Raw genomic sequence first — 20,871 nt, forward strand, 5'->3', positions numbered from 1 at the left:
GGACCCTTCCTCTTGTGTCCGGAAGGAAAGCACTGCTGCTAATGGAACAGATTTGCAGGCTCGACCCGTAGTTTCCAACCACAAAAATTTTACAGCTGTCCTAGAAATACGCACATCCCAGCAGAGGGACAACTCCACGCTCACCTTGCGGAGACTTCCATCACATCGGGCCTGCTTGCACAAGATGGGGTTGGTTCCCAACTAGTCTGTCTGTGGATGCAATAACCCACTCACAGACTGTGATTTTGCTTCCCTCCTCATTCTGCGGCAGTCCAAAATGTTCCCTGGAATCCTGTTCCTGGAGACCAACTTTCCCCCAGAAATAGCATTTCAGGGGCCGTTTGGGGCTGCTGCCCAAGGGGCGGGTTGCCATCACGTTGCAGCTGACTTAACGGCAACCCCATCTTGGGTTTTCAGGGCACGAGATGAACAGAGGTGGTTTGCCATTGCCTTCCTCCATGTAGCAACGTTGGTCTTCCTTGGTGGCCTCTCATCCAAGCACTAACCACAGCTGGCCCCTACTTAAGCTTCTGAGATCTGACCAGATCAGGCTAGGCTGGGCTACATAGGCTGGAAAAGGACTGTTGTTAAGAGAGATCCTCTTAATTCGTCTTAACCTCTTTCTCTCTGAAACCCCACCATCTCTTCTCATGAATTTGGATTCAGTATCAGATCAGTTCTTTTTTTAATCAAAATGAAATTCAGGGAGAGGAAGGGAAAGGAGTTTGCGCCCGATTTCAGAACTTCATTCTGTAGATGTCTTCCCAAACTTACCCTATTACAGCACCACCATGAGTGTTTCACATAAAACAACTTCAAAAGCTGAACGCGGAAAAGGTCTATGGATGCCCCTATTTAAAAGAGGGAGATGACTCAGTGGCTGTATCTAAAAGAGTAAATTCGGGAAAAAGAAATTCCCCTCCACATGCCACCACTAAAAATCAGGCCGTGCAAGCAGAAGTTGCAGCCATAAAATTGGTAGCCAGGATCCAAACTTTGGTGTATCCCCGTCTCCTCTGCCACCCAGCCACCCTTTCACCAAACCTCAACCCATTGCTGATCAGCAGCAGTGGCAACAGTGAGTGTACAACGTCTTCCCTCTCCCTTAAAAATGTTTGTCCTTCAAATAACTGGAAAATCCTCCTCCCAGGCAACTGGGCAGGAAGCAGACACGGGCTGATTCCGCACACGTTGGATAACGCACTTTCAATGCACTTTATCAATCGCTTGAGGTGGATTTTTTGTTCCGCACACAAAAAAATCCATTCCAAATGATCTATAAAGAGGATTGGAAGTGCATTATCCAACGTGTGCGGAATCAGCCATGGTCAGAAGTTGAGCCCATCGGGGGTTTTCTTCCCCTTCCAGCAGTTTCTTTTTGGCTCTTGTCTTTGTTATTTATTGGGCCCACTCGTGAGGCCTCCGCTGTAATTTATTAAATGTGATCTCTCTCTTTTGTAACAAAGTGGTCTCTCTCTTTCTCAGGGATGGGGCAGGCACTGGGGAAGAAGAGGGAGGGGTCCAAAAACCGGAACACACCGGCAGAGCTACAGGGGCATCTCCATTGAAGCAGCCTTGCAAATGAAACAAATATATCAAAACATTCATTTGCTAGATTGTCCATACATAATCCCTTCACTACTGTGCAAGAGACATGGGGAGGGGTATGTGTGACTCTCTAGTAATCTGTGTCGGATCACCGGCCACCTGGTCAGCAAAGACATCTACACCGGCGCTGACCACCGCATTTCTCAGATCTCAAGGCAGTCCCCATGCAAGAGTTCTGTTCTTGGACCAAAAAAGAGTCCAGTAGCACCTTTAAGACTAACCAAGGTCTTAAAGGTGCTACTGGACTCTTTTCTGTTTTGCTACTACAGACTAACACGGCTAACTCCTCTGGATCTATGTTCTTGGACCGGAACCCTTGCACAGGAATCCACAAAGGGTCGCATCTACTGACATCCCTTTCAACCAAGATTTTTTAACTCTGTGAGAGTTGTTCTTGACATTGGAACCAATGCCAGAGGTGGTGCGTTTGGCACTGGACTTTATGGGCTGGGTCTCATGGTTCATACTTTCCTTGGCACAAACAGCCTTCTGACAAAGCTCCAAGCGCCTTGTCTCAGGGCACGATTTGAGTCCAAGTTGCACTTTAAAGAGCAACAAGATTTCCAGGGTATAAGTTTTCGAGAGTCGAGCTCCTTTTGTCAGAAGGCTTATACTTTTGGAAATCTTGTTGGGCTTTGAGGTGCAACTGAATGCAACACTGCAGACCACGGCGACCCTCTTGCAGCTGTCTTGTCTTAGGAGAAAGCTTCATGGAACAGATTCAAGCTATACCAAGCAGAGCTGTGTTTACGTTGAAGTAGACTGTGGCCCTTGCTCAAAATTTTGCCATCCATTCAAGACTCCGCTCTGATGTCCTGCGGTGAAGAAGGCCCCCTGCTGGCAGCCAACAAGGGTAGGGGAAGTTAGAGATTGCAGATCCACAGGGTGCCAGCCCTCTAAACTTGATCTGCTTCTGCACTGAAGTTGTGTTCCCTCTTTACAAACAGCAGCTTTCAACTGGATACTGTGTCGCTGTTCGCTCTGCGTCATTTTCTTCCTTCCTTGGGTCTGAGGTTGCTGTTACACCAGGGAATCTCTAAAGCCTCCACGAAATAGCCTTGCCATTCATTTCATGTTTTGTCTGGCCTGGTTCTGCCATTTCTTTCTTGACCAGAGCAAATGGGTCCTTTCCATCTCTACAGCAGCGAGAAATTCCACAGGCGATTCCATTTTCCTTCCTACATATACCAAGGAACGCTTGTACCTGTTCAACCTCTCCCTGTCCAATGGCGGAACAAGACACAGGGTTTGATCCAGCAGGGGTTCCACCAATGGAGCACTTGAGAGGTCACACGATTCCTGCTGGCAAAGCTTGAGTTCCTCGCCTTCCAGCCAGAAATGCTGTTTCCTCCAGAAGCAGCATTGGGGGGGGGGGGCGGGATTTTGGGCTGCAGCTGGAGATGAGAAAGTCATGCTCCAGGGATGGGAATTCTCCCGTCTGCACAAATACTCCGTTGAATCCAAACCACAGACAGACAAGGTATGGAGCGACAACAATTAAGTTCGTGTGTACTTGCCCACCACCTCCAGACTGTCACGTCCTTTCTAACATCCAGCACTAACCTAGAAGTTGGTCCAAATGTCCTGCAGATGGGAGCTCTCCAAGCCCGTTCAATTGAGCATCGCTCCGGCCAGTATCAGGCTGGAACCCCTGATCTCATCTCCCCCCTCCCTCACTCCACCCAGAAAAAGGCTACACGGGGCTTCTGTGCTTGGAATGGGGAAAAACAGAGAGAGCATGCAGCCCAGAAACAAAAACCTAACGCGATCCCACGATATATCATAAAAAATAATTTATTGTCCGCTTAGTACAAGTCAGCCCGGTGAAGGGTCTACGAAAGGAAGGTTCACAGTTGGACACAAAACACGGTGCCCAGTCACGGCTACAAAATGGTGCGTGGCGCTAGCTGTGGGATCAGTGGAACATTGGGGAAGGGAAGACAAAAGAGAGCTCGATTATTGCCAGTGCAAGAGATTGGTTATTGCTTGATGCAGGAGAATGGGAACCACTGGCCGACTCTCCCTGCGGGACGTTTGCTAAACCGGCGGGTTATGACAAAACGGCTCGAAAGGCCACTCTTAACCGGCGCTGGCCTCAGCCCCTCGGCCTGCTTTCTTGTTCCCAGGAGACACAGAAGCACAATGAATTTTTCAGATTGAGGCGAGGGGGGCCGAAGCACAGAGCAAAGAAATTCACCCGTGGTTTTAAATTCGCCTCCACGTGGGCTATGAGGCAGGTCTGGCTTCTCCAGGCGGCAGGACTTGCCCTGTCTACTGGACTAGAAGAACAAGGGGAGGAAGGGCGGGGGGGGGGGGAGAACACGGGGTGAAAAAAAGGGATAAGGGAAGCCGCTACTGCCTCATCTCATAATTCTGCAGCGATTAAAAAAAAAAGAGAGAGATAGAGAGAACCTGGAAACCTACGTGCGGGAAACCCGACAGCTTCATAGGAATCCAAAAAGTTTGTCCACCCAGTTTAACGGCGGGTGGCGTCACCTCCCCCTCCAGCCCTCAAACTGTAGTATTTGGGATAGCCAATTCCTTTCCCCACATCCCAGAGGCCGGCGGGGTAGGAAAGAGTCTGATCGGCCCTTCATTTCCTCAGGGTTGGAGTGGGAGACTGTGCCCGGGACTCCCAGACTTCCCGGATAGTGCGGCGGACCTCGCGGGGCAGGTGGAGGGTCTCGGCATGGCACTGGAGGATGTGCTGCTTGACAGTAGCCAGGCACACTTGGCGCAGGGCATTCTCACAAACCATGCACACCAGCCGGCCGGTGACCGCGTCGAAGTCCATGAGGAAGCGGGCTCGCCAGGCAGGGTCGAAGCTCTTGGCCAGGAGTGAGGGATCCCCCTTGGCCTCCGGGGCTTTTCGTTGGCCTGGTTTGGCACCACAGTCTTTGACGTTGCCACGGGCGATGGAGTTGCTGAGGGGGCGTGGGGTGTCGGGCTGCCTCAGGCCTAGATGGAGGGAAGAGTCCGTGGAGTGAAGCCGCAGCAAAGAGACGGAGCAGTCGCGATCTGGAAAGAAGGGAGCGAGACCGGGAGTAATTTAACAGCCAATACCCACAAGCCCTTGGGGCAGAGATTCCGCTTAAGAAGCTCCCAGCACATGAACGCAGTTTAAAAAAAATATTTCCCAAATGCCGAAATTCCCTTTTTCCAAAGACATAAACAAAATCCATGTGGTGTAGTGGTTAAAAGTGTGTCACTGGAATTGAGGAGGTCTGAGTTCAAATCCGCAAACTGCTATGAAGCTCATAGTCATATTCCCTCAGCATAACCTACAGGATTGTCGTTGAGAGGGAAAAATGGAGAAAGGGGGATTGTACAGGCCCCTCTGAACTCTAGGGAGGAAGAAAGGGATAAAAACACACTAGACAGATTCTACTTTTCCCCCTTCAAAGAGGTGCCAGATTTTACAGTGGGTTCTAAGTTATTTATTTCTCCAAAACTATGAGGATTAGAAGCATTCTTAAAAAAAAGTTTAGGAAGATTGTGTGCTAAATTTCCAAAAACAAACATTTGAGAGGTTTGGGGACCAGAGAGGACCCTCTAACTCAGGGCTCCCCAACCTTTTTGAGCCCGTGGGCGCCTTTGGAGTTTTTAGTGTGGTGAGCTCCACCCCAAAATGGCTGCCACAGCTGGTGGAGCCCAACCTAAAATGGCTGCTACAGGAAGCAAAGCCAAAACTAGTACCGCCCTCCTTGCTTTGCCAATGAATCACAGAAGGGGAATAAAAAGGAAAGAAGCAAAGCCCAGGCAGAGGACAGAAGAAAGAGGAGTAAAAAGAAGGAAAGCCTGAAGGGAGAATGCTTAGCAGTCCTCATCTTCCAGGGGCAGCTACTGCAGTTGTAGAAACTCTTTTCTTTTGAATAATGGCAGCCCTGCCTTACAATTCACCCACCAACTTTCTGAAAAGCTTGGTAGGTGCCAGGGGAAGTATTGGCGGGTGGCTACACAGAAACATTAGGAAGCTCCAGGGTAACTTAACAGAGATGCAGCTCCCAGCATACACCAACTGTAAGGCTTCCTTATAATAAAATACAAGACAGAAGACGGCAACTTACAAGGCTTATCCCCCGTTCTCTTCTTGGTAGCCGGCTTTGCTCCTGAGTCCTGGGGTGGTTCTGAAACGAGAAGGATTGTATGCCTGTCCTCTTCTGCAGCGCTGTCAGAAAGCCCCGTTCCTCCCACACATCCACCCCCAAATTTCATTGTGAGCAGCAAGCTGAAGATCCGCAACATGATCTTCCAGTTAACACAGGCGGCAGAACGAGGCAGCAGAGGCCTAAGGTGGCCGGAACAGACTGTACCACTTCAGCCTGTAGGCGGTTCAGCCCACCTTTGAACGCTCCTTTGCACTGAAAAACAAAGATAAACAAGCCCGAACGCATCAAGGAACATAAAATAAGCCCTGCCGGATCAGACCCATAGTCCATCTGGTCCAGTATTCGGTTTCAAACCGTGGCCGGCCAGTTACTCTGGAGGGGCAACGAACAGGGTGTAGACGCCAAGTCCTCCCCCTAGCATTGGGATACACAGGATTTCTGCCTCTGTGCATGGAGGTTCCCTTTATTCACCCTGGCTAGCAGCTATTGATGAATCTCTCCTCCACGCATCCGCCCAGCCCTCTTGTAAAGCCATCTACACTTACGGTTGTCATTCCAGTAAACGTCACACCTTATACCTGCTGCAGACAGATGTGCTCCCTTTTGCCCATCCTGAACAGATGACCTATCAGCTTCACTGGGTACGGCTCTCTGCTGCAAACTTTCTAGCTGCAGGGAGATTTTCCAAAGTGGGTAGCATCTGTTACCCTTCTCATTCTGCAGCACACACTGGCCTGCTCACAAGTACAATTTAACCTGCTCCGTGCTCCTGCTCCCCGTTCTGTTTTCTTAAATGACAACCCAAAAACATACGCAAGAGAGGCTCCCCACCTGGCTGAGTCCGGCAGTACAGCTTTAAGGCAAAGCCAGCAGGGAAGCTGCCGTCGGTGAAGATCCGTATTTCGGCGGGCGCTGAACCCGGGACCCCACATTCTGACGGCCACTCTTTCCCTGCGAAGCAAAGAAACGGCATGAAGTAGTGCGGCTAGATTCTCACCCACCTCGGAACCCAAAAGCAACCCTCTAGAATTCGACTCTGACTCCTTTCCCACATCGCTCTGCAGCTAGAAACCCCCAGAAATCGTCAGGATAGGAACGACTTATTCAACTACAACAGGAAGGGCAATAGGAAGGGTGAGAAATGACCTCCTTCGCCCCTGGCTTCTGCTGCAGCAGAGAAAGCTGGCAGGGGAAGACCCAAGCCGGGAGCACCTTCCACTCTTTTCTAATGAGTCCAGACACACAGAGATGCCTCTGGACCCGTCCGGTGCTTCACCTTAAGCATCCAGATAGACAGAAGGACACAAGTTAGGCAAAGGCACCAAGCAAAACAAAGCGAGACGGATTCTAAATTCTGAGGTTTTATTTAGAACGCCTAGAAATACAGTTGGGTGGTATCCAGCAGGAAACAAAGGAGATTTCAACATGGGGTGACTTTCTAGGAGAGGGTTCCCCCATCACAGAACGGGGGAGGCTCGGGGAGCAGAAATCTGGCAAGTCACCAAGACCCTATTCTCCTTAGACTGGCTTTGAAGGGCAGATGTCTGCTGTGGTAGTGGATAGGTCAGGGCAGAACAGGAGGTGCAGCTTGGGGGGTGGGATGAGCCTCGGCGTTTCTGAATAATGGCCTCCCCCACTCTGACCAAACTCCACACTTTGATGTCTATGATGCGGAAACTGTGCTCCAGGAGTTGTTTTCTAGCACCCTCCTGCTCTTTCTTGCTTCTTCCTTGTCGGCATGCATCTCCACATACTGCCTGCGGCTCTTCTCCATTTTTGCTGTGTGCTCCCTGCTGGACAGTTCCGTCATGTGCTCCTCCACACTGCAGAGAGGACACGTATCACCTCTGGGTGCTTGCATCTGCCAGGCATGTGTTGGGGGAGAGCTGTGCCGGACGGGGCTGTCCGCACTTCTGCAGATGATGAAAGAGGACGACTGTGATGGGGAGACAGGCTCAATGACCTGTGAACTCCGAAGCACCCCAGAACAAGGCCTCACACTCCCCTCTTGGGTCCAATTGTGGACTTGCATGGGTTCTGGTCCATTCCCGGTCTCCAGATGCGCAAGCCGGAAAGGGACATCGTCGTTTGTGAAAAAGACCACACACTCTAAAGCATGTCACGAGATGGTATCACACTGAATGGTTGTATTGCAGGGGGGCAATCTTAAGGGAATGTATCATCTACCTATGGCGGGCGGGGTGTGTGTGGCTCCTTTAGCCATATCTCACCACCATGTTCCTCGGGAGGAGGAAGGGAGGCTGCCTGATGGATCCAGAGCGAAGGTTCCTTAAGAAGGAAACTGGCAATATTTATTAAGGAAATAAGAAGGATAAGCATGCTAATAACTGGAGACACAGCAGCACTGTTATTAGTATTACCGGAAGGTCCCGGGTTGGAGCAGTGCACATCGTCTGTGTCGATCGTAGGAAGATCATTTGCAATAAGTTCTTCTAGTGCAGAGGTGGACTTGAGTGGCAACCATGCTTGCAGTGGGGAGTTTAAATGTGGCACTACCTGTTTCGGCGTCATGCGGAAAATGCAGTGGCGCTCATTGAAATACGGGCAGCTGTTCCCAGAATGGCAGTTCTGGCCAGCCACCCACTTGTACTACATGCACACACGACACTTGATCTTAGTCAAAAGCTTGAGAGGTTAAACAGAACTACAAACTTCTTAGATGCAGTAAAATAACCTTCACAAGGCATTCACCGATACGAGCCAGAAGGGAATATAAAGATACGCTGAAGGAGAAAAAGCACCAGTCTATGCAGGGCTTTTTTTCTGGGAAAAGACGTGGTGGAACTCAGTGGGTTGCCCTCGGCGAAAATGGTCACATGACTGGTGGCCCCGCCCCCTGATCTCCAGACAGAGGGGAGTTGAGATTGCCCTCCACGGAGGGCAATCTCAACTCCCCTCTGTCTGGAGATCAGGGGGCAGGGCCACCAGCCATGTGACCATTTTCAAGAGGTTCCGGAACTCCGTTCCCCCTGAAAAAAAGCCCTGAGTCTATGAAATCTTTATGGGACAAGATAATTGCAGCACCAACTTGTCGTCAAACCACAAAGCCCGAGCCTTGGCACGGCACTCCACAGCTAAGCAATCGCAGCCCTGGACAGATCATATTGAATGAGTCAGTGTTCTTCCGGCAGCTCTGGTGAGACTCTTGCACCTTCTGTTCCCCCCAAAGGGCAAACAGGATCCGGAGTCTCTGTGTGCTTTCATGAAGCCCCCCCTCCCCAACTGCCAGCTGGCGTGATTGAAAAAAATTGGAAAAGAAATTGCTTCAGAAAAATGCAGATTAAATGAACAAACAAGAACGACAAAGGTTTAATAGGGAAGAATTCTTCAAGAGGAAGGTGTAAAGCTCTCAGAAAAATGGAACTTTGTGATGGATGGATGGCATAAAATGGGCTCCCCCGAGAAGCAGGGTACGGGGGCCTTGGAGAGACTGACCCTGAGATTACCAACCCCGATTTTGGTTGGCTGCCCCTTTGAGTATAAGCTACACCTATATAACGATTCTATTAAAACTAGAAACATAGATTTGTGCAGTTGTAAACTGTTACAGGGCACGAGTGATTACGGACAGGGGTGTGCAATCTGGATCTGGGATTCAGGAAAAAAAGCCAAGAGTTTTGCTGATCTGGGTCAACCCAGCTTTCCCAAATCAGATCAGAGAATCCAGGAGGCAATACGGGAACAGGGATAAATCCAGGAAATGTGGCTTCAGCCTCTGCCTGGCTCCTTCCTGGGAGGGGGAAGTGAGGCAGGAAGGTGGGGGTGGGGGCTGAGTGGCCAATCCATGCGAGATCTCTCCTTGCCTGCCTGGCTCTTGTGAGTCACACTGGTTTAGTTGGGCTAAGTTGCAATAGTGTCCCTTGCTTCAGTTTGGCTTGGGTGGAATTCTCTGTTTTGACATGATTCTCTGATGTCGGTCCCTTTCATTCACTTCGGTTCTGGGGAGGGGGGGGTTCCATCCATCCCCTTGCTTCAGTTTGGTTCTGATGGGCTTCCTTCTGTATTTGAGGGTGTGCCTTTGGCCACTGACAGCCTGCTTGGAAATGTTTCCCCCCACAGCAAAGAATGGAGAGTGGCTGGAGACATCTTCAGCGGCCCGCAGAATTGGACCCGAGGAGCCAATCTTCCTAAAATTTGGGTGGTTCTTAGAGGACAGTAAGGAGGAGGTCCCCTGCAAATCTGGAGCTGTTTTCTTGAACAATGTCCCCAGCCCCCCCCCCCCCAATATAGCCAGCAGATAGTTTTCCTCATAACGGAGAGTGAACGGGAGTACCTTCTTTAGGGACCCACAGAATTTGGTGGGATTTGTTTGAAAAATGACCCCCGGCTCATTCCCATGGTTAGCTTGCCCCATAGTCAGTTTGGTGTAGTGGTTAAGAGTGGTGGGACTCTAATCGGGAGAGCTGGGTTTGATTCCCCACTCCTCCGCTTGAAGCCAGCTGGGTGACCTTGGGTCAGTCACAGCTCTCTCAGAGCTCTCTCAGCCCCACCCACCTCACAGGGTGTTTTGTTGTGGGGATAATAATGACATACTTTGTAAACCGCTCTGAGTGGTTTTATGTCATCCTGAAGGGCGGTGTATAAATTGAATGTTGTTGTTGTTGTTGTTGTTATTATAGTGAATAATGGCCAAAGAAATCCAGGGTTCTCTGATCTATCTTAAACAGATCAGAGAATCTTTCCCAGGTTTCAGATCTCCCAGATTTTGTTGTTGTTAAAAGCCCTCAAAAGGACTTATGAGAGCGTGGCGCACACAAAAATTGGGTGGCAAAATGGCACCTATGTGGGGCCAATAGTGGGAGAACAGTGCAGCATGGACGAAGCCTTTGCAAGATAGGGAAATGCACAGTATTCCTTCCAGTAGGGTATGAGCTTTCGTGAGTCACAACTCACTTCATCAGCGTTCCTTCCAGACAGCATAACACCACGCTCAGACTATGTTCTTTCCAGTAAGTTCAGAGTAAAGCGGGTTTTGGAAAGAGCACGTTATAGACAAGGAAAACCTGGACGATCACACCAGAACGTCGTGTGGATGCTCCAGACAAAAAGTGCTATAGTTTGGAAGTCCTCCAACCCCTGCCTGCTGTGCAAGGAAGGGCCCGTGGCTCAGCGGCAGGGCACATGCGGGGCCCACATTCAGTCCACGGCATCTCCAGTTAAAATAGCCTCTGGTGGGAAGGCTGGGAAAGACCCCAGTGGGAAAGGTGTTTTGGGTCACAAAGACCGCAGACAACTTCCTGTTTGGTGAACCGGCTTTGCATGCAGAAGGCTTGATCCAGAAGCAGGTGCTGATAAAGACCTCTCTCTTCCCAAGATCCCGGAAAGCCACTGCCAGCACACGCCAGCACATTGCCAGCACGCAAAGGAAAATTTAGACCTGCTTTGTAGCTGCTGGAGAATTTTCGGAGCGGATGCCTGAAGTCCTCCTTCATCTGCATCTCTGCCATCACACATGATTTTGACAACAAAGCAGAGGCAATGCCAAGACCAATACGAATGATGAAGGGCTGGAATGACTTTTATTTTTCCTTCGTTTGTACCCCGCCTTTGTCTCCAATAGGGACCCAATGCGGCTTACAGCATTCCTCCATTTTATCCTTGCAACAACCCCGTGAGGTAGTTTACGCTGAGAATGTGTCACTGGCCCAGAGGCATCCCGGAAGCCTCTATGGCAGAGTGGCGAATCGAACCTGGGTCTTCCAGATCCTAGTCTGATATCCTCACCCCTCCACCAGACCGCATCTCACAACAGATGAGAAATATCTAATTCCACCTAATACGTGATGAAAATGTGCACTTTTGAGGTGAAATGGCCGAAGTATATCGCAAATATATTTCATGCTGTTGGCAACTGGCACGAGGGTTTACAAAATAATGTGTTTGCAATAAAATTTGGCCATTCCACCTCAAAAGTACAAATTGTACTACACCAAACAGGAGAGCACCCCTTCCCCCTTTGTAGTGTAGTGGTTAAGAGTGGCGGGACTCTTAACTCTTATTATTATTATATTATTATTGTCTTCATGTATTATGCAGTGCTGTTTTACCTGGAACTGGATGTCCCACGTTAAGTTTTCTTATTTCTGCCTTTCACAATTTATCCTGGTCTTGGCTTTGCTTCCGTTTCATTGTCACACATGATTTTGGACGTAGCTTTTAACTCCCACCCCAGAGCTATCCTCACCTGAGCCGTCATCACAGTCTTCCCCCCAACCCAATCATCAGAAGTTGCACTGAAACCAGCTGGGGTCTTCTCAGGCAAGGATGTGGTCCTGAAGAACACCTTTCTCTTCTTACCCGCAAAAGTCAAGAGTTGCTTGGGGGACATCCAAAATGAAGTCTTGGCGGCCACCATAAGATCTAGAAACTTGGTGGTTTTTTTAAGAGGAGGAGAGGAGCAGGTCTTTGGGCTGTTAAATGCTTTTTCCTGAGCTTCCACAGAATGTGAAATGCTTAAACATGAAGCCTGGAATCTTAGCTTGTGCAGATGGGAAAGGGGCCAGAGAGACAGGGGAGACCCTCTTGTAGCTGGTCACAAACACAACGGTAGCCCCCCCCCACACACACACACACCTGTGACCTTGCCAAGCTGTTCGTTCCGGACGTCTTTGGCATTGTCTGAGTTGTGCGGCCTTCGCAGAACTTGTGCTCGCTGTCCAGCATCTGAGCGTACCGTCTCTGCCACAAAAGATTGTAGGATCAGGTGAGCCCGGGGTCTAGAAGGCCATCCTCCCTCCCACCCTCTGCCCCGAACTTCAGCACCCACCACAGCGTGTTTTCAGCGGCCCGTGCTTCCGACTTGCTGGCTGCTCCTCTGAATCGATGGACACTTCGATCTCTGCCGGCTCCTCTTGCTTCCTGCAGTTGTCTGGTGTAGGGGAAGGAAGGAAGTCTTGAAAAATGGAAAAAGGAACTTGACGCCGTGCACTGAGCAGCGCATTATTTCACATACACACACACGAAGCTGCCGTCGGGCCATTACGGACAGTGTCGCCTGTTCAGACTGGCGGCAGCTCTCCAGGGTCTCAAGAGGTTGTTCACATCCGCTACTGCCTGGACCTTTTTAACTGGAGATTGAAACTGGGACCTTCTGATTGCAGAGCACACAATCTACCACCGAGCCATGCCCCCCCCCCCCATGGCATTTCATAAATGCACTGGTTTAGTACAGAAAGCAGGCACACAATTTAGCATCTGACGAATCTCCGTTTCTGTTTAAAGGGAACGCTTCACCATATGTGGGGCAAACCCTGACGAAATCACGGCACATATATCAGGAGCTGAGAAAGGTAGTCAGCAGCTTATCAAAACACAGACGCAAATACGCCCGGTCTAATTAATTTCTACAATGCAATTTGGCTCTTGCAGCAGTGCCCTATGCAGAAAGCCCCTGCTTTGAAGGACGGTAGGCAGTGAGGGGTGGGAGAGACCCTTCTTCACCCAAGACCCTGGCTAGCTACTTGCAGGTAGAGAAGAGAATACTAGGTACAGCCAGTTTGGTGTAGTTGTTAAGAACAGCAGGACTCTAATCTGGAGAGCCGGGTTTGATTCCCCACTCCTCCACTTGAAGCCAGTGGAGTGACCTTGGGTCAGTCACAGCTCTCTCAGAGCTCTCTCAGCCCCACCCTCCTCACAGGGCGATTGTTGTTGTGGGGATAATAACAACATACTTTGTAAACCGCTCTGAGTGGATGTTAAGTTGTCCTGAAGGGTGGTATATAAATCAAACGATATTATTATTACAGGTAAAAGACCGTTTCTCAGCTTCAGAGGTCCTAGGGAAGTGATTATGGCTCAGTGGCAGAGCATCTCCTTTGCACCAGAAGGGACCCAGGTTCAATTCCCCAGCCTCTCCAGAGAAAAGAACTGACAGAAAGATGCCAGAGATCACAGAGAGCCAGTGCGAGAGCCCCTCAGAGACACTCACTCATTAAATATCAGCTCTAATCGTAATAGGGTTGTAGGGCTCTAATCTTAATAAGGTTGTAGACAGTCGTAACTTGGTGGGAGCTGGGTCGGAGAAAGCAGCAAACTTCTTCAGATAGTGAGTCCTGTAGCTTTTTGGGGTCATGTTATGACATGCGCGCGCACACACACACACACGGAGATGCACAGCGGGATTATGCAAGGGTGTACAGAACAAAAGGTTTATAGTCCAGGTGGCTCATTTCAATCTACACGTTCCCCGTCCATCACGTGCCTCCAAAGCAAGCACTGCCCGTTCCACCCTTAGCCTTGAGCCAACCCCCACACCGAAGCATTGCCAACATCACATTCCCTTCCCATTCAAAAGGCAGGTGCAAGTGGGGAGGGGGTGGCGGCTAAGGAAAGGGAGGGAGATAAAAGCGCAGAGCGTTTCTGTAACTATCTCCTTTGATCTCCGAGCCTTTCAACAGAGCCGGCTGCGGCTCTTTCAGACCGCTGAGCTTTCCCAACACTGCTCAGCTCCAAGAAATGAAGCCAAAATTTTAACACATGCGCGCGCGCACACTGTACCTTCAGGGGCAGGCTGCATTCCTCCATCCACGAGCGTTACTCCTTCGCTCCAGGCCTCCAGGATGTTTTGCTTCTCTTCCGGGCTGAAGTCCAAGGAGTGGGCGTGATGCTGCAGAATGTGCTCCCGCGCCACTGCAGGAGTGGAGGCACTCAGGACTCCGCCACACACCATGCACAGGGGCTGGCCGTGTCCCGCGCTTTTGGCTATCAGGTACTCCTCTCTCCAGGAGCTGCCTGGCTTAGCTTGACTGTCCCCGGTCGCCAAGTTTGGAACGGACTGCTCCCCTAAGGGGGGGGGGGAGGGAGAGGAGAACGAGGCACATTAAGATGAAAGAGTCCACAGATACTGTTCCATAGTCCTGGTCCCTTCCATTCTTCTCCAGCCATCAGTCCTTACGATCTTCTCACATGAACATACATGAAGCTGCCTTATATTCAATCAAACCATCAGTCCATCAAGGCCAGTATTGTCTACTCAGAAAGGGAGGGGCTCTCCAGGGTCTCTGGCACCTATTGCCAGGTCCTTCTAACTGGAGATGCCGGGGATTGAACCTGGGACTTCTGAATGCAAAGCAGGGGGGTCTTCCATTGAGCCTCAGCCCCTCCCCAACTCCTGGACTGCCCTCTAGTTACCACTTCTCTTCCTGAATCAAGATATGCAGCAGACGCAGCTCCTCATCCCAACACCACAGCTTTGGCCCCAATCCCTCATTGAACTAGTCCCTTTTGAGTTTCCCTTCCCACAGACTTGGTTCACAGTTCTCGCTGCTCCATTATCCCTCCAGTGCCTTCCTCTAATGTCCTTTGCACAAAATCCACGACGGTTGCTGCCAACCAGGGGAAACTATACTGAGCTCAATGGCCTGACTCGATATAAAGCAGCTTCATACATTTATATATATATATATGTGCACATGCTATATTTATTTGAAATGAATAAAATCCTGTCCTCAGGTCATACTTGACTTATAGCACCCCCTGATGGGGCTTTCACGGCAAGAGACTCACAGAGGTGGTTTGCCACTGCCAGCCTCTGCCACCCTGGTCTTTGTTCAAGGTCTCCCATCCAGTTTATAACCAAGGCCGATCCTGCTTAGCTTTTTGGATCTGATGAGATCAGGTTCTCCTGGGCTGTCCAGGTCACTTAATTTATAACCTGCCTTCCTCCTCAATGGAGACTCAAAGCTTTGTTGGCCGAACCTGCTAATAAGGGAATTCTGATGACTGAGTCCTTATGAAACTGCTAAAAGTTTTTTCCCCCACTGTGATCAATAATCCTTACAAGATTATTTATTTACTGGCTGATGTGGAATAGGCCATTTACCAGGTAATTCTGGATGCAGAGCCAGCCCAGTATAACTGAGACTAGCACGTGAAAGTTCTTCTTGTTTCCTATCAAAGTAATCCCTTGGCATAGAGGTTCCATGTTAATAATGACAAATGTTTTGAAGCCTACAGTCTAATTTATATCATGAATTTCGGGTGAAGGGAACCAAGTCTGGGGCTGACTTTATTTTCTCTCCATTAAATTCCTCCTGCCCTTCGAAAAAATAACAGAAAAAATATGCTTTCAAACGAATCCGATGAGAATCCTGCACTGGGCAGAGGGTTGGACTAGATGGTCTGTATGGCCCCTTCCAACTCTATGATTCTATGAGAACAGAATTTTACACTAAATGGGAACCCTTTTTGGAATTTCTCTCTAGAAATGAATTTTTGGTCACAAAAATTCCTCAACAAGCAATTTGCAATTTGAGAATGTTAGGCTTATGATAACTCATGAAGAAGCCAAACAACACAATGTAAGTTGTGGTTTACCAAAATGCCAATGTATGGAGTTTTATCAAATCTTTAAAAGTTACAAGTTGTAATTGTAGATTCTTTAGTCACTTGCTGTTTGTTATATGTTCCTATTGTTATATTTAAAAATTTGGAAAATTAATAAAAATATTTTTTAAAAATTCCTCCTGTCCTTCAGCCATAACTTTTAATTTTATTTTTTAATAAAATACCGAAGCTGCTAGAAACCAGATCTAAGGATAGAATTTGTGCATGGACTTTGCAGATATTTTATGACACCAGCACAAAAGGAACAGTGGCCCCACGGAAACCGTCATTGCGAATGGAGGGACTCTGGTCTCCATTGCCATTTGCTCCTTCCCCAAAATTGAGAATAAACACCAGCTCTTTAAACCACCCTAACCGTCGCTCCAAACTCACATCACACAGCTGGGAATAGAAATTCAGAGCTTGTTCCCCATCCAACATTATCAAGAGTCTCTCTGCTACAGGTCTAACATTTCCTCATAGCTGGTAATGGTACCCACACTTGTTCTGTTTCCTTAGACTGGTCTCTGTAACCACTAGTTCCCACTGTCTTTATAGAGCCATCTATTTAGGAGTCCCATGGAGGTGTGTAAAAAAGGGGGAAGGGTCCCTTTCTGCGAGGCACACTCTCTACCTCTGCCCGTAAGGCCCGTGTTGGCTCCATCCTGGATAACGGGGTCCCGGACTGGGACAAGACGATCAGCAACCATTTTCTCTTCCTCTCTTTTGCACTTCAGAGATACCTCAATGTAATCCAGCAGGGGACGTTCTGCCTTTAATGCCATGAGCAATTTGAAAAGGGAGGGGTCAGAAGCCCAGCTGCAAAAGAATGAAAAGCATCAAAGCAACCCCCCTCCCCAATGCAGCCTGGCGCCCCATTGCCAGCCCTAATTGCTCTGAGATTAGAATGAATGAGCTTGAGAGTATACAAGGGAAGTGCACTCTTAGCTCACCGGAATGGAATCCCTCAAGATATTTATACTCTGCTTTTCTCCTCAAAGAGGATTACAGCATCATTCTCCCTTCCTCCATTTTATTCTCACAACAACAACCCTGTGTGGTAGGTTAAACTGAGAGTGTGACTGTCCTAAAGTCACTCAGAAAGCTGAGCAGGGATTCGAACCTGGTCTTCCAGTCCCTACTGCAACACTCTAAAAAGAATTGATAGTTTAAAAAACAAAATCCATTCGTAGAAGGAGAGACCACCAAGAGCCAGTCTGATGTAATGGTTAGAGTACTGGATTGAAAAGATGTGCGTTCAAATCCCCACTGAGATATAAAGCTAACTGGGTGACCACAGGCCAGGCAGTCCTCGCAGGGATGTTGTGAGGACAAAAATGGACAAGGGAATGCTGTAAGTCACTCCCAGGATGCCTCGGAGGACGTTTGGGTTAAAAATAAATGCAAATCTTGGGATCCCGGAGACACATCCTGTTTCCAGTCAGATTTGTCTCTCTTTTTCTCCATCAAAGCAATTATCTCTACTCATAAAAACATTTTTCTCTTCAGACCGCAGAATCCAGGGTGTGGGCAGAGATCCTGGGCCACCAACTGGGTGAGACTGGAACCTCTACCACAAGGCAGAGGGACAGAGCCAGTTTGCATGCCTGACCCATCCACTACCCGTTGGGAAAAAAAAGAGATCAAAGTTGATCAAATACTATGAGTTTGAGAAAGGGGGAAGGCAGCAGACACCCGCCCCCCTTTACTGATCATAAGAGTTCAAAAAGTCAAAATAAACTGCTTCCTTATTTTTTGCTATTCCATCAAGGAAACGTTTTAAAGAAGTTGGCTTCATATCTTTGAAACTTAAGCGTCTAGCCCTCAGGGTGGCTGAAGTTACTCCTTTTCAATAAAAATATTGAGGTTGCTCTTCTGTACTCAGTGCAACTACTCCACTCCAGAAGGAATTATTTTATTTTACCAAATTTATACTGTGCCTTTCTGCCTTCACAAGGGCCACCAAGGCACTAACAAATTAAAAATATACACAGTAAAATCCATTAAAACCAGTAAAAAAACCCCACAACATTAAAACCAGAGCTAAAATACATATAAAAACATAAACGGAGGCTGGTATTTTACCTTAACTGTTAAAATCTCTTACCTTTGTGTAGGTATGTGGGGGGGGGGAGAATCTCACTGTAGCAGAGGACAGAATCCACTCAAGGTTGGCTGAACAAGGAGTGGGGGGGGGGTCACAACCACTGCTAAAACAAAACAAACAAACAAAAAGAGGGAGAGAAGAAAAATCATTTTCTTAGCTATGGAGTCCTGCCTTCCTCATGCCAAACCCAAAGAAACCCACACCTTTCGAGTCTCCAACCCCCCTTCCTATCCCTTACGGCCCTAAGTCTATATTCTCACCTCTTCCCACCCCCAGCATTTCCTCTCTCCATCCTTCCTACATTCAAGCCCCCCACCGCCACACACCTGGGTCCATCCCCTCCATGCCCTCAGCCTCCCTCCTCAAAGCCAGAGAGACCCACGTTCTCCTTTACCCCCCCCCCCAAAACACCATTTTGAATTCCATTCAGGTGCTTCCCCCCTGCCCCCCTCCACATTCCCACCTGGCTCCGGGCCAACTGAACTTCCCTCCCCTCAGGTATTCCTCAGCTCAGGTATTCCTCCCCCCACCTCAGGGCCCCATCTGCACGCCCACCCAGTGACCCCGCCTCCATCCCATAATACACCACAGGCCAATGACCACCTGATCTGCCCCCCCTCTCCATAAGGTCCCCCCAGGCCTTGGCTCACCAGCCCCTTCCAGCCACACTTGCCCCACTGCACCCCCCCCCCCCAAGCCAATCTCCTCCTTTCTTCTCCCCCCCCTTCAGCTGCTGGCTGGACCCCCACCTGGACGGCAGCCGGCCCCTCCCTCAGCCCAGGTGAGGGGACCAGGCCAGCCCCTTCCTCCCTACCCCTCAAGCCCCCTCCCCACCCCTTGCACAGCTGCTGGGCGCCCTTCCCGGCTCTGCTGCTGCAGCTGCTGGCCGGACTGGTCCCCCTCGCACCATAGAGGCCCCTTCTCTCAGCGAGGCAGAGCGGCTCCTCCAGCCGACGCGTCGCTCCTCTCCTCTTGTCCACTCTATGGTTTCATTGTCCGATAGGTGGGCCTGGCCATAGAGCTGGACGCTAGAGTGGCACGCCCTCTCTTCCTGTTTTAGGGAAGTGGGGAGGGTTGGCGGCATTTTTCAGGGAGGGGGGCGCAGCTCCAAGCAACGTGCGAAACAGTTTCTGGTAAAATCGAAAAGAGTCCAGTAGCACCTTTAAGACTAACCGACTTTACTGTAGCATAAGCTTTCGAGAATCACAGCTCTGTTCGTCAGATGCGTCTGGTAGAAACTGTTTTGGCTTTCACTTCGTTTGGGTCAGGTTGAGAAATTCCTGGGGATTTGGGGGGTTGCAGCCTGGGGGAGGGCAGAGTTTGGGGAGGGGGGTATGATACAACAGCTTCTGCCCTCCAAAGCTGCCATTTTTTCTCCAGGAAATACCCTATGGCATTATGGAAATGCCCTTGATACTGATTGTACTAATTTCACACTATGTAATCCGCCTTGAGGCTCAGTGAGAAAGGCGGACTATAAATGACACGAATAAAATAGGGTGATCGCCAAGTTCCACAAGGAGGTTGGCAGCCCTAAATTAGCAATCTTGAGTGAAGTCCAGAGAGGGGCATATTGGCTAAGGGATGGAATGACCCTGGGGCTACATTGCAGGATTGTTGTTGCATATTTAATATTAACTGTGCTCTTCCAGCTAGATTAGTGCTCCACTCAGAAGGGTGAACAATGTCAGTATATTATTATCCCTACAATCCAGCTAGGGCTGAGTGAAGTGACTTACTCAGGGCCACCTGTTGACCTCAAGATTTGTTGCAGCCTCAAACACACAACCCACAAAACTGGGGATAAGAATATCAGGATACATTGCACAGTTGTTGTATATACAACATGGGAAATATACCCTTCATAGGCTTAAGCATATTCCCGCAATATGGGAAATAATAATACCAGCTTGAAACTGTTTGTGTTTGATTTCAGCAAAGTTTCAGCTCCGCATTTGGATTTCTGCTTCTTTTCAAATTTTTGCAATCCATACTCAATTGTATTGTGTATTGATTGTCCCAGCCGTTGGTCGCATTGCCTTACACTGTGCAATCTGCCTTGAGTGTCAGTGAGAAAGAGGATTTAAAAATACATAAAAAGAAATTGGCATCATTCTTGCAGTATGAGGGTAATATTGTGAGCTGGTGTGGTTAGAGTGTTGGACTATGTCCGGGGAGACCCAAGTTCAAATCTCTGTTTGCCATGAGGCCTAACGCAGTTTCTCTCTTTCTCAGCCTAACCTACTTCACTAGGTTGTTTGGAGGACAAAATGGAGAACTACGTATGTACCTTGGAGGAAAGCTGGAATAAAACTCTGCTAAATACTCAATAACAACACTGGACTACTTTACAGGATTGTTTTAAAGCATTTTCAGGCTCAACTCCACAGACGGTTAGAACCTTTCCTCATGCTCTGCTAGTTTTCTGTTCACATTTTTTGTTAATGCGAAGAAACATGCACTGCAATCTTTTCTATGGCCTAAGGCCTCCGTCCCCTCATTCTGCATGAGAAAACCAAAGCGAATAGCTGCAATTTTTAAATGTAACAGACCGAGCATTCCATTGTCTGTAGATGAGATTTCCTAGTTACTCTGGACCCCATTTTTTTGTGGAGGGGAGAGAATCGAGTCCTCGACTGTTCAGAAACATCAACTTATACGGAATATGGCCACAAGCCTGCTGGAACAAGGAGGAATGATTAG

At 49.0% G+C, this 20,871-nt stretch overlaps 1 protein-coding gene across 3 annotated transcripts; it reads right to left on the reverse strand.

The window, feature by feature from the left end:
- Positions 1 to 3,386: 3,386 nt before the first annotated feature.
- On the reverse strand, positions 3,387 to 19,128 carry SPINDOC (spindlin interactor and repressor of chromatin binding). 3 transcript variants are annotated; one of them, XM_054999810.1, is made up of 8 exons: positions 19,076 to 19,128; positions 16,696 to 18,271; positions 14,235 to 14,519; positions 12,505 to 12,606; positions 12,312 to 12,416; positions 6,549 to 6,668; positions 5,676 to 5,735; positions 3,387 to 4,626 (listed from the first exon to the last, which is right to left on the reverse strand). In XM_054999810.1, exons 2-8 carry the CDS (start codon positions 16,844 to 16,846, stop codon positions 4,202 to 4,204), a joined length of 1,248 nt encoding a protein of 415 aa, XP_054855785.1. In that variant the 5' UTR covers positions 16,847 to 18,271; positions 19,076 to 19,128; the 3' UTR covers positions 3,387 to 4,201. The 3 variants fall into 3 exon arrangements, with proteins under 3 accessions (XP_054855785.1, XP_054855792.1, XP_054855777.1); XM_054999817.1 differs by lacking the exon at positions 19,076 to 19,128 and having other exon boundaries at positions 16,696 to 16,834; positions 18,169 to 18,447; XM_054999802.1 differs by lacking the exon at positions 19,076 to 19,128 and having other exon boundaries at positions 16,696 to 16,880; positions 18,169 to 18,447.
- Between the last annotated feature and the right edge of the window lie 1,743 nt (positions 19,129 to 20,871).

Source organism: Eublepharis macularius, chromosome 1 (assembly GCF_028583425.1).
Source record: "Eublepharis macularius isolate TG4126 chromosome 1, MPM_Emac_v1.0, whole genome shotgun sequence".
Taxonomy (NCBI): Eukaryota; Metazoa; Chordata; class Lepidosauria; order Squamata; family Eublepharidae; genus Eublepharis; species Eublepharis macularius.